The sequence below is a fragment of the Rhinolophus sinicus genome, linkage group LG14 (genome assembly GCF_036562045.2).
Source record: "Rhinolophus sinicus isolate RSC01 linkage group LG14, ASM3656204v1, whole genome shotgun sequence".
Taxonomy (NCBI): domain Eukaryota; kingdom Metazoa; phylum Chordata; class Mammalia; order Chiroptera; family Rhinolophidae; genus Rhinolophus; species Rhinolophus sinicus.
In genome coordinates, this window is record NC_133763.1 from 1635384 (window position 1) to 1651686 (window position 16303).

General features: G+C 45.3%; 1 protein-coding gene and 1 long non-coding RNA gene across 7 annotated transcripts in view; one reads left to right on the top strand and one right to left on the bottom strand.

Annotated features, from left to right (window-relative positions):
• CNGB3 (cyclic nucleotide gated channel subunit beta 3) overlaps window positions 1–16303 on the top strand; it is a 137811-nt gene that overhangs the window by 72267 nt on the left and 49241 nt on the right. For all 5 annotated transcript variants that reach the window (XR_012491810.1, XR_012491811.1, XM_074319046.1 and 2 more), the window contains 3 exons: window positions 3787–3946; window positions 5652–5749; window positions 14659–14742. Coding sequence is in view for 3 of the 5 variants with exons in the window: in XM_074319046.1 (XP_074175147.1) it covers window positions 3787–3946; window positions 5652–5749; window positions 14659–14742 (342 nt within the window). In the remaining 2 variants the exon portion in view is untranslated. The remainder of the gene's footprint in view (window positions 1–3786; window positions 3947–5651; window positions 5750–14658; window positions 14743–16303) is intronic.
• Window positions 7705–13588, bottom strand: LOC109444698 (uncharacterized). Of its 2 annotated transcripts, none has more exons than XR_002136926.2 (3): window positions 13415–13588; window positions 12952–13081; window positions 7705–8391 (listed from the first exon to the last, which is right to left on the bottom strand). It is a non-coding gene; the product is annotated as an uncharacterized LOC109444698 (long non-coding RNA). The 2 variants fall into 2 exon arrangements; XR_012491813.1 differs by lacking the exon at window positions 7705–8391 and adding an exon at window positions 11740–12728.

Here is a 16303-nt window from a genome sequence, read left to right on the forward strand (position 1 = left end):
TTCTTACCTGGAGCTTCCTGAAGTTCTTTCAAAGCTCTCTTATTTACTTAAACTTCAAATACTGTCATAAAATCCCGGGTTAAAAATCAACTTCAGAGGTCACTTAACACAGAGGTTACCGAATGCCATCTAGATTAATTTCATTAAGAAAGCATTGGTTCATAAATGTTTGTTATGGCAGCTCCTTGTCCTGTTCTCGAGGCATCACAGTCTCGTAAGAAGGTAGAACAGGTGTGTAAATAGCAAGGGGACTGGCACTTCCAAGGGGGAGACCTCAGTATTGTTATGAACGTCCAGATTTGCAAGCAGTGCAAAGCTCAACAGTGTGGCGTCTTGAGAAGCTACACTTCCTTGAGAGGCCCTTAAATATCCCATGTCTGAGAGCAAATGCTGAGACCTGTGTCCTGGGTAGAGGTAGACAAAACCACAAAATGGTTGTTCCCACCAGAAAGAGAATTGGTTCCCACTCACCACACTCAGTGGCATGAAGAAAACCCATGCTTTGACAAAAGGTGGTAATAAACACTATAACATCTGAAGCTGAGCACCAATTGTCCAAACTCAGCTCCTGCACTCGTGACTGTCAAGGGTCTGCTGTCCATGTAAGTACCAGGCAGAGTCTGAAAGCTCCCTACGAGCTCGGAAAAGGGGAGCTTCCCAGGGGGCTTCTGGGAGGAGACTGCATTTGAAGCAGATGAGATTAGAAAAGCAGATGAGAGGCAGAACTTATACCCAGGTGGTTCGATCAGTCAGAAGCAGTGTGTGAAAGGTGGCAGTGATAACGCACAAGGTAGGTTCCAGACAATAGAGGAGTGCCTGAGGGAGTGGAGTGAAGGATGCTTGTAAGTAAGGTTAGAGATGTACGTAAGCACAAGATATCTGAATGTGAAAGATGGGCTTTATCCTAGAGCTACTAGGAGTCGCCCGGGAGGGGTTTGAACAAAGAAGACAATCAAGGAACATTAGTCAAAGTAGAATACCAGCTGGAGTACCCAGTGGTACTGTTTTAAAATACAGGTTTCATTATTATTTAGGTACGGTGAGACCAATAGCTCAGGATGCACTGTCATCAAAAGATAGTTTGCTATATAAACAGATCCAAGAGGAGGGGTCACACCTCCCCTCCCCGAGGCGCCACAGGAGGAAGCTGCAGGGAAGGACAGGTGGGGGGTGTTCAGGTCAGTTAGCTTGTATACCTCATGGCTCTGGGCCGTAGGTGCTGCCTCTGCTTTCTGGGGTGACCAGGGCAGGTGGACGGTGACCTGGAGAGCCCAATAAAGAAGCCCCTAGATTTGTTAGTTTGCGTGTGGAACGTGCATTCTCAGGAGAGTTCTTCCATATGTCTAGGAATTAATTAGCTACCTCTGGGAGGGGTAGTCCCAGGTATCAAACCATCAACATACAGAAAGCAAAACGCATGGTTAATACAGGTACACAGGTGTCTGGAACCTGCAGCCTGAATACGGCAGCAGCTGGAGAGAGAGGTTGTAAAAGAAACTCTGTTCAGAAAAGATGTAGGTTTGGGAAGATGAACACGGAGCAGTTAAAAATGGTAAGAATAAAATACCATGATCTTAAAGGCGGGGAGGTTGCATTAACAGTGGTGGCGAATAGGCTGGTTTAGAGAAAAGCGATTCCAATTAATTTGAATATACTAGGTTGGTGCAAAAGTAATTGCGGTCTTTGCAAGTACTTTTAACCTTTTAAACTGCAATAATGACTTGTGCACCAACCTAATAAATAGCAAAATCATATTATTTCATTTATTTCTCACAGACTCTATGTGAGGTAGCCACATCACGCTCAGTGTTTCCTCAGTTTTACAAATGAGGAAGCTCCAGTTTAAAGACATTAAGAGGCCCCCCTCATCCATCCATGTAATTCATATAGTCACACGCAGGAGCCGTTTGTATAATACTGAGAATGACGGTAAAATCTGACGTATTTGCATTCACTGTGTCCAGGGCCATTTTCATGAGATTAAAAATGATGTCTAGCTTCCATTCGCTATTCTTGCTACTCAAAGTGTGGTGTCCAGACCAGCAGCACAGCATGACTTGGGAAATTCAGAAGTCGGGCCCTGCCCAAGACCTCGGGAGTTAAAACCTGCATTTTCAGGTGACTCACATGCACCGAAAGTTTGAAAAGCGCTGCTTTATTCGCCATGCCACACCTGCCTTTATATTGCCTTCCAGGTTCCAGCGGGAACAGGGACAACCAACAAGCCCCTGAAAGTACAGTACCATAGCCCCAGAGAAAGACTGAGGTGGGACGTAGAGATTTGTGTGAATAGAGACCCCGAGGAGAACAGTTAGAAACAAAGTAATGAGTGCCCGGGACAGAATCACTGCTTATTCAAAATCCTCACCCATAACCACACCGAGAACGACACTGGGAGCTGCTTGTCGCATCTTGACTGCAGTATTCTGTTCTCTGGTGAGACTCAGAGGCTGGCATTTCCTCCCTCACCCCCTCATGTACTTCCCCAACCTGGAGCACGTCCTGGGATACATGTCTGCCCAGCTGCAACACCACCAAACCCAGCATGTAACCCACTCAGGTCACTGTCACTGCAGGTTCTCAGCCTTCAGCGCTGATCAGTAATGGTTTTCAGGGTCCTTGGTTCCCAATTTAAAACTATGAATTCTCCGGCCCAGCCCTTAATGTCCCAGTTGTCACGGCCTTAGGCGACTCGGAAATGTTCCTCATCTGTCAAGAGCAGCCTGGAGAAAGGAGAGCGAGGAATGGAGGTGGCTGAGCAATGTTTGGACCAGGCCCGAGGAGTGAGGTGGAGGCTGGAAAGGACGCGTCCAGTCCGTCAGCATCGCTGCCAGCAGGTGCTTTTGATGTAGAAGAACCTACTGACATGGAAACTGAGGAGGGCATCACCGTTTCAGCTGGACCTCAAAGAAGGGGCTGTCTGCTCATGAGCAGAAAAGGCTCGGCTCCCACAAGGAATGAGCAAAGTCATAAGACTGTGAAAGTGAGGCCTGCTTTCCCTCCCCATTATAAACCCACTGTCAAAGCAAATTTACAGCCACTTGCTTCCTTCTATGTAAGAGAAAAAGTCGAGCGATACATCTTTTTTGTGCTGAGACCTTAAAGATCAGCTTTTAACCTAGAGTGGGTTTTTATGGCTGAGTTATAAACATCCAAGAACTAAAACCTGACAGTTCCTTAAGTATTGTCACAGCAGTCGGTGATGCTTCAGTAATTTGAGTTTCTGCTGAATGCTGTGCCTCAAGCGTGAGGAGGTTTGATTTTATCCGTCTAAACAGCACAAAGGGAAGTACAGAGGTTGCACTTTCACGATGAATTGAGTCTATACAGCCAGCCACACTGGATAATCTGTAAAGGATGCTTTCAAAGGGAGACTCCCAAAACACACTGGCCACTCTGCCAGCTAATGGCTCACTTTCTGTATGCCTTCCTTTCATCACCATGAGCCGGGTACCTTTTTAAAAATCAACTAATGTCTTTGCAATAAGATACAGGTTTCCAAAGAATTGTGTGTAGTCACATGCAAAATAGGACTCATTCATCACAAAACCTCATGTGGTGGATAAGACAGGTCTTAATGTTTCTCCATTGCATCAGAAAGGATATGATTTGCCCAAAATTTTATGGCAGTGGTTGAAATCAGGACCCAAGAGCAGTGTGTTAAAAATCAAGTCATCAGAGTATTAGAATGGAACGTTTCATGCAAGAACTCTTAATTCAGCTGGGCTTTTAGTCACTCTCCCAGTTCCTCGGCCAGGTGTGGAGTGACCTGATTTTCGATTTTAGATGCGTGATGTCATTGGAGCAGCGACGGCCAATCAGAACAACTTCAGGGTCTGCATGGATCACACCATCGCCTACATGAACACTTACTCCATCCCTAAGAACCTGCAAATTCGCGTTCGGACTTGGTATCAATACACGTGGGACTCGCAAAGAATGCTGGGTAAGCATGGCAGGGTCCTCACTGCATCCCTGCAAACCGTGTGGTGGGTGGGAAGTTCTATGAGATAGAAGCAGAGGCCGATTGGATCGGAACAAAAGATTGCGAAGTAGCTGAAAGATCATTAAAGTATTAATTTAATATCATAGGATATTTTTTCTTAAATATCCATCCATAACTTACTGGTTATGGAAATCCCAGAAGAGCAAAGGCTAAATTTTAGTCAGTACCTACCGGGTACTAGGTATAACCTATATTGCCTCCTATAATCTTCACCAAAGAAAGAATTGGGAAGATTAGCTTTCTTGAACCCTTTTAGGAGACCAGGAAATGGAGACTCCTCACTGGAAACCTGGCCAAGGTCACAGAGCCAGCAAATAACCAAATGGGGCTCAGACTTGTGGTAACAAGCCCAAATCCTTTCTGAGGCATCGCCCTCTGACCCAGAGCACGGGCTCAGGGAGAGGCAAGCTTTCGGGCCGCGTGCTGTGGGGACAGTCTCTCCCAAGAGACCCCCAGTAATCAATGGTGTCCGCTGTCAGTGCAGTAATGCTGTGGTTAAAAATAACTGTTAAGTGATACAAAGTAAAAGAGTGTGCTCGTTCGCATTAATCAGATTCAACTTTGAGTCTGTTGCTCCTTCCCATATAAAAATAGGAGTTAGTGCCACTGAGAAGCCAAATGCCCTGCCTCCAGCGTGTAAATGACAGCGTGATTCTCACATTGCAGAGGCTGTCAAGAGCAGATGAGAACCACTGGTTGTCTGCAGTGGGGCCTTTTCTATTTACTTAACTTTACTGATGTGTGTTCCCTGTGATGTACTGTACGTCCCGTGACTGTTGTAACTTCCCTTCACCTTCCTGCCCCTCTTCAGGGACTCCAGCCCCAAATTCAGGAACTTCCCAGATCTGAAAGGCACAGCGGCTTATTTCATGCAGGAGGCAGAGCAGCACAGCAGTTTGCTGCCCCTCCCTCTCTTCCTGGAGACTGCGCCCTGGGAAACAGGGATCTGTGTCTTTTTAGAAAGAATTTTCATGTTTAGAATCAATATGGAATCAAAATAAGGATATAATGTAGCAAGTTTTTGTTTTCTAAATAGATACAAGAAAACATCGAAAATAATCACTCTCAGAAACTGGGAGCATACTAGACACTGGGAATGGGCAGTTTGTTTATGGAACATTTTATCGGCCTGAAGGCCCATCATTCAATTCACGGGCAGAGTAATCTTTAAAGTATTCACAGTGTTCACTGAGTTAATAAGCAAGTAAATAACAATGGTCACGAGGGGCAAGTCAGGTAGTGACAGCTGTGTGAGCTTTCAGATGCCACATGGGCGCCCCTTAGCACTGCAGGTCTGCGACCCGCAGATTCAGAAGACAAGAACTAGACCCTCTTGCCGTCCCCCTTGGTCCCCTAGCCTTTGTCCCATGATCACCAAACGTCATGTCTAAAAGGTTAACAAGCCGTGTTCCGGATGCTTCCCAGCTATTACAGCATCAGTAGTGAAAATACTTTTCTCTTAGGAAAGGAATAGCACTCTTGGCATACCAGGGATGTTTGGCCAATAGAAGTGAAGATACAGAATTAGATACCGCTGTGTATTTATAAAAATAATTGGCATTTTGTGTATTTTTCCCCTTGCACATTGGTGATGTTTCTCATTAATTATTCTGCTTTGTGGGTTGATATGTTTATCTTTCCGAAGATGAGTGCAACCTGCTTGAGGCCCTGCCCACCGCGATGCAGTTAGCCCTGGCCGTGGACATGACCTTTAGCGTTATCAGCAAGGTCGACTTGTTCAAGGTAAGCGCTCTCATGGTGAACACACAGACATGGCGGCGTCTTCTCTGTGAGTCGGAGCTCTGCTCTGTGCAGCATTCGTGACTTTCTGGCCTTATGTTTTAACAAATCAAAATAATCCGGAGAATTCATGTGGAATTAGAGTCAAATAACTGGGTCTTTCCTCGGCGATGACTTAGTCTTTAGAAGCCTCTCTCTCCTGATTGGGCAAAGAGCAAGCGTGCTTCAGGCTCTTTGTGCGTAATCTTAACTGTCATCAAACTCTGCAGTCTGTGTCCCTGCTGCTCTGCATCGTCCCCACTGTTCAGTGTGCCGTGGCCACGTGTGACAGGCCCAGGTGAGCTCTGGGCTGACCTGACCATCTGAGAATCACGCCGAATCATGCCTCCTGTTACAAATACTTTGGAGTTTAACTTTTTAGATGGCTAAATTCAAATTTAGAGGCACTTTTTTTTTTTAAAGAAAAAATGCATACCAAAGAAATGTTTAACTTTTTGAATGTTTTCTTAATGTGTGTAAGTTTCTCTCACCTAACACTTAGTTCTGTGTGACACTCACTGATTCATCCATTTAATTCATTCATTCACAGGTATTTATTAAGTTCCTGCTATGTTTCAGGCACCATTTTAGCCATGGAGAATACAACATTTTAATTTCATTAAGCACAAAAGTGAAATTCTGGACTTAGGTCTAACATTAAAATATTGTATATATAAAGAGAGCAATAGTTAGTTCTATAACAATTTGTTTTTAGACCTGGGAGATTTAGTTGAGTTCGGTCTTATAAATAAAGTTATTCTATGATGATACAAATCAGATCAGTAATGCTTCCAGTCGGGAGCAGGGAAGGAGACATTGATTAGGAAGAGGCATGAGGGAGCTTTGTGGGGTGACACAGATTCTCTTTGTCTTGATAGGGAAGTCACACAGTGTATGCATCTGTCAAAATTGATCCAGCTGCCCCTGAAAATTGGTATATTTCACTGCATATAAATAATTCTTCCATTTAAAAAATGGCCTCAAAGTCAAATGTGTAGATATTGTGGGAGAAAAAAAGTAAATTCAAGAGCAGCAGAAGTTACATACGCTAAAGTCTGTTATACAGACAAGGAATGAGACTTCCTCTGTATTGTTCAACAAAACAACAGTGAACTCTAAGCCCGTTTCTAAGCCGTAGACACCTCCACTGGAGTAAAACCTCCTTGAAGAGCAAACGTTCAGTCCCAGGTCTTTCTACCCACAGGACACAGTACTTTCAGACATAATAGCTACTTAGTAAAGGCCTTAGCAAGGCAGGGAGGGAGGGAGGAAGAAGGGAGAGGGGAAGAGAAAGGAGGGGAGGGGAGGGGAGGAGCTCTGAGGCCCATAGTGGAGGGGAGCACCATGTGGTTTCCAGTTTCCAGGGGCTGGACGCTCTGGGGAGGAGAAGCATCACGGAATGTGTTTTCTGATCTGTCTGGGACCCTGGGAGAGGGAGACTGGTTAACAGTTTTGTCCACAGAAATGATTTTCAAGGGGCAGCTTGCAATCCACTGGGGAATCATGAATTCAATTAAGTGGGTCACAGCCAGCATTTAGAATAGAAAAGAAAATATCAGCGTGCCTCACACCAGAGTAAGGCAGGCATTATACCAGGATTGTTGTTTCCGTTATCTAGGTTTACATATGCACATTTGTGTATGTGTTGGGCTTGCTGGTGGATGTGGATGTGCTGCCCTGTAGGTCAGGGTCAGGTGTGAAAGCCTCGAGGCTAATTACATTAACAGTATGTTTAAACGCTGTAAAATTATGTAAGCCTTAATGGCTAGCTTCACTGAGAATAAGTGACAAAAATTGGCTTTCTTTTAAAGAAAACAAAAGCTTTAAATTATGTACCCATTATTTTTATGGGATTGTCTCTGATTTGGGAAATTATCAGTTTTCAGCCTCAGTTTCTTCCTTTGTTGTTACATGTATTTTTGGAAATCCATAAAATCGGCAGCATCTGACTGAGAGGAAAGGTTAAATCTTCACATCTTGCAAATGTTGTGTATAAAGTTAAATGCATTCTTTCCTGACATTTCCATTAAAGATGCAGTTCCTTCGAGCCAGAACCCATTTCCATTTATATTTCTGTTAAATGAGAAAAGTTATTTTTTTCTAGAGTCAAATGAAGTAGAAAATAAGTAGGTATGGAATCTTTCTAAATTTATTTTTGTGGAGACAGCCTTATTTATACAAATGTATTCTTTTCTTCGGGAGGAAATAGGCTGAGTAGGGAGCCTGCACCCTGTTCTCATGAACTGTACCCCATTGTCTCGTGTTGCTTCTGCGTAAGCCGCATGCAACACTGCCTGCGCAGAGCGGGGCGCGGGCCGCTCCCAGCGGTGCATGTGTTGGAAGGGCTGGGTTCCCACGGTGCGGGAACCTGGGGCCTGTCCACAGAACCAGGACGAGTTCTTTAGGGCCAGGCCATGGCGACAACCAGAGGCATCTAGGAAGGTCAGCGGGAACCAAGCTGTGGGGTGTGGGTCCATCCTGAAGACAGAGGCAGCACGATTTCCATTTCAGATACAGGAATAGACCAGGTTATCCAGCGGCAACAAAGAAGGGTGACTGTCAACTGGTGGCAACCTCCCTGTGTTGAATTCTCCCTGAAAATGAATCTTCCATACGTGTAGAAGGCAGGCAGGAGGAGAGAGGGAGAAAGAGACAGAAAATGAGAGAGACCAGAGCTGGAGGCTGGCGGACACTCTTTGTGTCTTTCCCCTCTTCAGGGGGAGGGCAAATAAGACGTGCTGGGAGATCACGTGACTCACAGATCCCTAGTAGTTGCCCTAAGGAACATTTTAGGCTCATATCGTGGGACGTCAGTCACATCTCCCGAGGACTTCTGTCCATTTTGCAAACTTGGGAAGGGGCTCCGATGCAGTGCTGCAAGCAATCAGACCAGGGCATGGCTCCCACTAAGTAACCTGCTTCGGGCACTTCAGCAGACGTGTCTGTCGCTCTATGTTTGCATTATGTTCAAGTGAAAACTCCAAAAGCACAAATGTGCTACAGTTCTTTCCTGTACTGTTTCTGTCGTAGTTGAACAGCGAGTGTCATGATGCTTTTGCAAAAGCAGCGTAAGTAAAGCTGGAGTGTCATAAATTATAATAAGGACTGTGTCACGTCAGGGCTGTCCTACTGCCCGTGACCCTTTAGCTTCCACAAGTGTCACCATATGCCTGTCACGCCCAGTTCTGACATGCCCCTGAGTTAGGCTCTCTCACGAGACAGAGCCAATCGCATGTGTACACACAGGCAGAGTCATTTTACGGAGTTGGCTCACGCCATTGGGGCTGGGAGGCGCGAAACCTGAGGGGCAGGCCAGCCACTGGACACCCTGGAAGAGCTGACGCTGCAGCTCAAGTGCAGACTTGGTCTGGAAGCAGATCTCCCCCTTCCTCAGGGGTGTCCCTTGTTTTTCTCTTACTGCCTTCGACTGATTGGACGAGGCCCACCCGCGCGGTACACAGTCGGCTTTATCCCAAGTCTAGTGATGTCAGTGTGAATCCCGTCTAACACCCCCACATTCACAGTCACATGTAGCCTGGTGTTGCAGAGATCTGAGTGGCATGGCCGGACCACTTGCCAGATAGGATTACCCATGAGCGCCCCGAGCTCTGTCAGAGCTGTGTGGGGTGTGACAATCCAAGATGCTGCTCACCCCACCCTTGAAAAGTGATACCCAGGTCTTCTCCGAAATCCTGCCGGCTGCTGCTCAGTGGCTGTGTGCCCTGCGCTGCACTAACTGCTGTGTCACTTCTCTCGAGTAACTGTCACCGCGAGCCTCTGACAGGTTTATGGTGGCCCCATTTCACAGAGTGCAAACCCCTGGGCTGACTCGGCCGCAGAGCTCAGAGCCAGCTCGGGTGGGCACAGGCCATTCCCTGCACAGCCTGTGAGCGTCAGTCACCCCGCTGATAGCCCCTTTCAGCCCCCACCCCTCAGCGGCTGGGTAGCTGGGAAGGCGCCGAGGCTACACGGCTGTCCCCACAGTCACGGAGCAGTGCGAGCTCCAGCTGCCCCATGGTGATTGTCCCAGACTCACGCTTGGCCCCACACTTAACTTCACAGCCAGATACCTGAACCCACACACTGTGCTATGCGCCTGGGTTTTCCCTCTTCATCAAAGAAAGGTGGAATTAGAGACAGATTTTTTAGTAAAACTCCTTCAGTCAGTCGTGGTTAATTAGTAATATTTGCTGCTTCTACATGGGGTGATCAGAGTTTCTAAAGATCTTAGAGATGAATAGCCATATTACAGTACTTTTCTTCATTTTTCATAAAATGGTTGTCTTCCTTGCAGGTTGCGTGTGGTTCCAGCCCAAGCTCAAGTATTAAGCTAATAGTGCAATTCATTTCTATGAGGTTGGGCAATTTCCCCTCCTTTATGATGATTTATTATTTTAATTTCTATTTTTAAGTATCTTTTATCAAATTAAATGCTAAAGGAAATCACATTTTGCCTCTACCACAAAATTGCCACAAGTGCCAGAAAATGTAATGAAAAGTTCTGTTCCGCCACCTTGTGGCTAGAATTAAAACTTCATCCTTTAAATTGAAAAAGAGCCCAGGGCCGGACAGGAGACCACAGACCCAAAGCTACCAGAATGGGAAGGTGGGCACTGCCAGTCTGTCAGGGAGAGATCGCCTCTCACTCTCTGCGGCTCTGATGAAAATGCAGAACCCATCCTGAACAAGGCCCCTCCCTGGGATCTGTGCTTGTGATTATATGGCAGCAGAGCCTGGACAGGCTGTGAGCTGGCGAGTGGATGATTTCTACCACCCACCCACCCACAGTGACGCCCCAATCACATGTGCCATCACATGTCCTCTCCAGAAGGCTGGAGCGCGGACAGGAACACACTGTGTGCCATTTTCAGTAACTTTGTTTTCACTCTGGTGTATCAGTAACAAAGGTATTGTTGCTAGATTTTTTTTAAGTATTTTGAACAGTGAGCTTATAATCCAGGTGAACTCCACTCATCGTCATGTCCTGAGCAGTCAGTCTGTCTGGAGCTCTAGGGGTCCCCAGAGAGTCGCCACGTGGCCCCTGCTCTGCTGCGCCTCCCAGTGCAAGAGGCCTCTGGGTAAGAACGACCTTTGGCTGGTATGTGCCAGTCAGGGGGCTCAGACATAGAAAGTGCCCGTGTCAGCACCGGGCACAGGGCAGGTCGTGCTGCTGTTACCGCTGTTCTTACTGAGAAAGGAACTGACTCCACACAGGTCACGGCAGGTTCTCCCCACGCCCCGCCTGACCACAGGATTCACCCTCAGGGCTCCATCAACGTGTGCCTCCCCCCTGGACTGACCCCGAAGCTCCTGGGAAAGTAGACTTAGTGTCTGTCCTCAAGGAAAATTTGGTAGAGATGACTTTTACTCGTGTTTGCAAATACTGAGCATAGGGTTGAGTCCAGTATCGTTTAGAACTCAATGCCTGATGACATTACAGTGCTTTGCAAATCACTGTCCCACTTGACGTCTGTGCCCACAGCTCCCAAGCAGAGCGTGACAGGGTCGCCAGTGGCACGGGCACCTGGGTGCAGGGCTCCCTGCCTGGAACCCCCCAGCAGCTGCCACGGGAATGGAGCTGAAGGTGGAGCAAAGCGCCTCCTAACCAAGGCTGTGCCGCACACACCCCTGGATACCCTTGTGTATATGCAAGGGTGACTTAAAGTCACAGTGACTTGTCAGTTATTGGCCGTCTTAAGTTCTGTTTTGAAGAGGCAGGGATGAGCCTAGAAATGGAGAAGTCCTGCGGGGAAAGTTTTCAAAGATAAATGTTACCAACTTTGCAGTGCTGCTCCGTGCCTGCCATTGTTGAAAGGGGAACGTCCTGGGTACAGGAACGACTGTCTGAGCTACAGGTTATGTTCTGAGTAAAAATAGAATTTCTCCCAACTCCATTCAAATCTCCAGAGTCTTTACTCAAATCCATAAGGCACGGTTTTTATACAGCATTCCATTTCATTCCTTCTATCAGTCCATATTATTTAGTGCCTAGCACCCCACAAGCCCTGGCGAGACACAGGGGATATGGAAGTGAATGATACGCAGAGCCCAGTGTAGCTTTAAGAAAAATACACTCTGTTGATATTCTTCCTCTGATACCTGCACGTGTCACCTTAGGGAAATAGTGGACTTCCTGGCTCCGTTCCCTCCTGTAAAACGCAGAGGTGGTCACGGTATATTAATTAATGCTGGGCATCGCGGGGAGTTTGGAAGAATTAAACAGGTAAAAATAAGACAGTAGTATGTGTGATACACATGTTCTATGTTAAAATAACGTTGCGTTAACTCCTATACAGATGCTCACACTTTACAGAAAAGCGGACGTTTGTGGCACAGTGACTGTGCTAACTTTCTGTTACTCAGAAACTGTCCTCACGAGGTCTGCAAAGGAAAAGGAGCTGCACTGCAGGGGGCGCTCGCCCACGGTGGGGTTTTGTTATTTTTTATCATACAATATTGGAGCGAAGTATATCTCCAAAACACAATCTTTTTCTGGGAGGGGAGAAAAGATCATTGTTTTCAAACACAGAGTAAAATGTGACAACTTCCTAGTGCAAACTTCATTTCACTGCGCCTGGGCACAGATGAGAAGGAGCTGCTCTTAGACCATCGTGGCCCAGTGGCATCTGTCCGTCAAGCAGTCGTCAGGGGACAGAATCACTTCATTGATGGAATTTAAATTGTAAGTTTTTACTCCATGCGTTCCACGGCTCTGTTCCGTTTATATGACCTGATACATGCAAGTATGTTTATCAAAATTTACATTTGAAGTGGTTCCAATGCTTTTGTCTGAGGAAAGCCAGGCCATAAGCTGACAGCTGCCCACTAAGTAGTACTGAGCAGAGTGCTAAGTGTCTGCTCCTCCCTTTGGGGCTGGGCTCCTGGTGGGTGTGACACTCTGCCCTGGCTGGGCTTCCCTTGCTGCTCCCTGCAGTGAGCTCACCTAAAGGATGGAGAAAACACGTGAAAGGTGTTGCTCCACAGACGGGGTTTGTTCCTACAAACAACCTGCAAGGGGGGTGTTTATTTTTATTCAAGTTGGTAAAAATTAAAGTAGAAACCTCATCACGGCGTCTCCCCAGGCCCATCCTCCTTCCCCTCCCCAGGGGTGGCCAAGAAGACGATTTCTCAGGGTTCCCTTCCAATCCCCATTTTTATCATTTTACCTGGTATCCACATAAACATCAATGGCAGCCAGTGTTATTTCATGTCGGTGTTTCACAGTTGGAATCATAGTGAATGTGTGCTATACCTTGCTTTTGTGCAGACCACGTGCTTTGCTGATTTCAATCATACCTACATATACAGAGAAGGAGGAAGGGAGGAGAAGGGGGGGAGAGAGAGAGAGAGAGAGAGAGAGAACTGGTTTATTTCTGTGAACCACTCTATGGTGTTCTGACCTTCAAATCTTCCGTTTCTTTACCTGTCACACTCATCCTCAGGTGACTCAAATGTGTTGCCCCCTGAGCACCTTCCTAATGCTTCCCTCTCTCCCATCCCCACTTCCAGGCGGAAGAACCTCCCCCCCCCAGAAGTTTTATGGGTACTTACCTGGGGTGTCTTATGACACGACTAACTTCTACCTTGCTTAACTTCCAACGTCTCCCAGCTGGACTTGCCCTCACTTACCTTCCATTGCTCCAAGTGCGTGGTACAAAGACTTGCTCATGGCAGCTTATCATACTTGTTGGGCTGTATTAAGAAGGTTTTCCTGCCAGCCCTGGCCCTTCTTCTATCCTAGATAACCAAAGGCTCTACTCTCTCAAATAAATTTTTAAAATTCTAACAGCAAGTTCATCTGAATACTCCTCACCAATGGCTACTTGAAGATACTTCAGTCATAAATTATTAACTTTCCTTATCAGTCAAGCAACCCCGAGGTCTAAATTTCATATGGATCTAGGTCAAGTGTTTGCTACTGAAATCATTACAGCTAAGAGAATGCGTGCTCAGTCGCAAGTCGGCCCTTTGCTTCTCCTCCTCCTCCCCTGGTTCCGACCTTGAGCAGTTCTCCGTAAAATCGTAATTCCTAAGGGATGGGCAGACTGACCACAAGAGGAAAGCTGCTACCTGTAGGCGGTTCTGGGAGGAAAACTTAAAACATTTGGAGAGAGCAAAAGATTCAAAACTACTATGTAAAAAAAGATTTTTGAAGCAGCTATAGATTTTTCTTAGCCTGTCATATAGATAAATTATAATTATTTGCAGAATACAAATGTAGACATATATCCTGACAAATCAAATTTGTTTCTTATACTATTAAAGTGGATATCAACTATATAAAGTCATTCACTCAGCAGATACGGCTTTTGTATCTGTCACCCTGACTTTAAGAAGATGATAATTGTGTTGGAGAAGAAAGACATACAAGCTTGCAAAGTTAAACAGTAATATCTAATGATTGCATGAAAGATGTTATAAGAAAAACATTCAGCAAAGATTTGGATAAATATCAGTCTTAATATACTACTAATATATTATTACATTATCATAATCTTTGATAGCTATCATTAATTAAGCACTAAATTGTGCAGGAGTAAAATTTACCATTATAAGTATTGTTTTTATCCTCATTTAACAGATTGGGAAACTGAGAGCTTAAGAGGTTACATGGTAATAGATACTGGAGACAGGCTTAAAACCCAAATCTATCTGACCAGCATCCAAACTCTTGCCATTATATACTAGGGGCTTTTTCCCCCCTAAATTTTGGGTCAAGACAACTCCATATCCGTTGTCAACTAACACTGTAGTGGTAACACAGACGTAATCTATTACTATTTATTTCTATTGCATTTTAAAATCATTTGGAATATTGGCCTTTTGGCTGTGTCTACAAGAATTATTTTTCTCTTTATTGTTTTTCTCTTCAGGGTTGTGATACACAGATGCTTTATGACATGTTGTTAAGACTAAAATCCACCGTCTATTTACCTGGTGACATCGTCTGCAAAAAGGTGAGTGTGTGCTATTTTCCAATTATACAACAAGTAATAAGTACATTTGAGGAGTTCAGACATAAGTCAAGAGCATAGTTTAAATACAATTTGTCCCGGGTGAATTCTGTAGTACAGAAATAATTAGGATGTACAGTTCTGTAAAACAATAATGTGCTCTCAGAGTTCAAAACAGAACACGACAATATGGGTTCCATTACCTCTGGGACGTAAGTGGGTAGGCTGAAAAGTTGCTTCGTATAAACGTGGATGCTCAAGCATCGCACCCCATTAGTTACAAATATTTAAAGTGGAGGAAAAAGTTACAGAAATAAAAGGCGATTCTACCCTTTTTGAAAGGCAAACAGTTACCTCCATTTAGCTCACTCAGTTAGTAGACAATCAATGTCACCTTTTAAAAATTTTTACTGTGCTTTTTATGATTACAGAAGTAATACATGTTCACTGTTTTTGAAATGGAAACATGTAAGAGCCCAAAGACAGAAATCTGAGTCCCGGAAATAACCACTATCAGCATATTCTGTCCTATCTTTTTATACTGATTGAAGGGTAGTTTTATAACATTGGCGTCACACAGTACTTACGTTCTGAAACTTATTCTATCAGGTAACAGTGTATCATATGAACATTTTACATATTATTAAATAATCTTCTGCAGCCTTTTCAAAGCTGCATAATATTCCAATCTATAAATATATCATAATCAGTTTCCAAATATTTGCTATTATGAATAAATCTAACATGAACATTTTGCACATCTCCAGTTACTAACGTAAGGGGGGAGAGAAGGAATGACGACCTTGGGTGTAAATCTTGAGACTAAATCGATAGTAAACTCAGTAATCAACATAAACAGGAGAGGAACATGAGCAGTTCAAAGAAATGAGAGCTGCTCCACCACAACTTGGGGCTTTACAAGGAGCCCGGGCGAGAAGCGCGTGTATCGTTCCAAAGTCAGGAGTCAGTGCCGTGGTGGAGTAAGCAGAAGCTGCTGCAGGGCACAGAGTGAGGACACTGGTCCCACCGGGGCACCAGCCAGGTGTCCTGGAGAAGATGGTGTTCAAGACGGTCTTAAATGCTGGATTAACATGAACCAGGAGGAAGCAGGCATTCCAGACAGAGGAAGGAGTGAGCGTGCACTAAGGCTGAAAGGAAGAAACTGTGTCTGCAGAGAGCGCGCAGAGAACAAGTCACGACTTAGAAAATGTGGGTATTGTTTGTTCAGTGAAACGCAGTGTTTTTGAAGACGGCGGGCCAGGCACAGTGCCAGGGGCTGGGTATAATCAGTAGTGAGGAAGAAAACATGGTTTTGTCCTCCAGGGGCTTACAGTCTAGTGCCAGACTGTCCAGTTCACAGTGTACATCAAATGCCCTGGCTTTAGAAGTCTGGGCTCCATCCCCAGAAATTCAGTTGGTCTGGGTGGGGCCCATGTATTCATGGTTTTTAAAAACTCCCAGGTGATTCTAAAATGCAGCCAAAATTGAGAATCACTGGCCCGATGGAAGAGACAAACAATAAACAAGGGACATTAAATAAATGCATAACTCCAACATGTGCTGA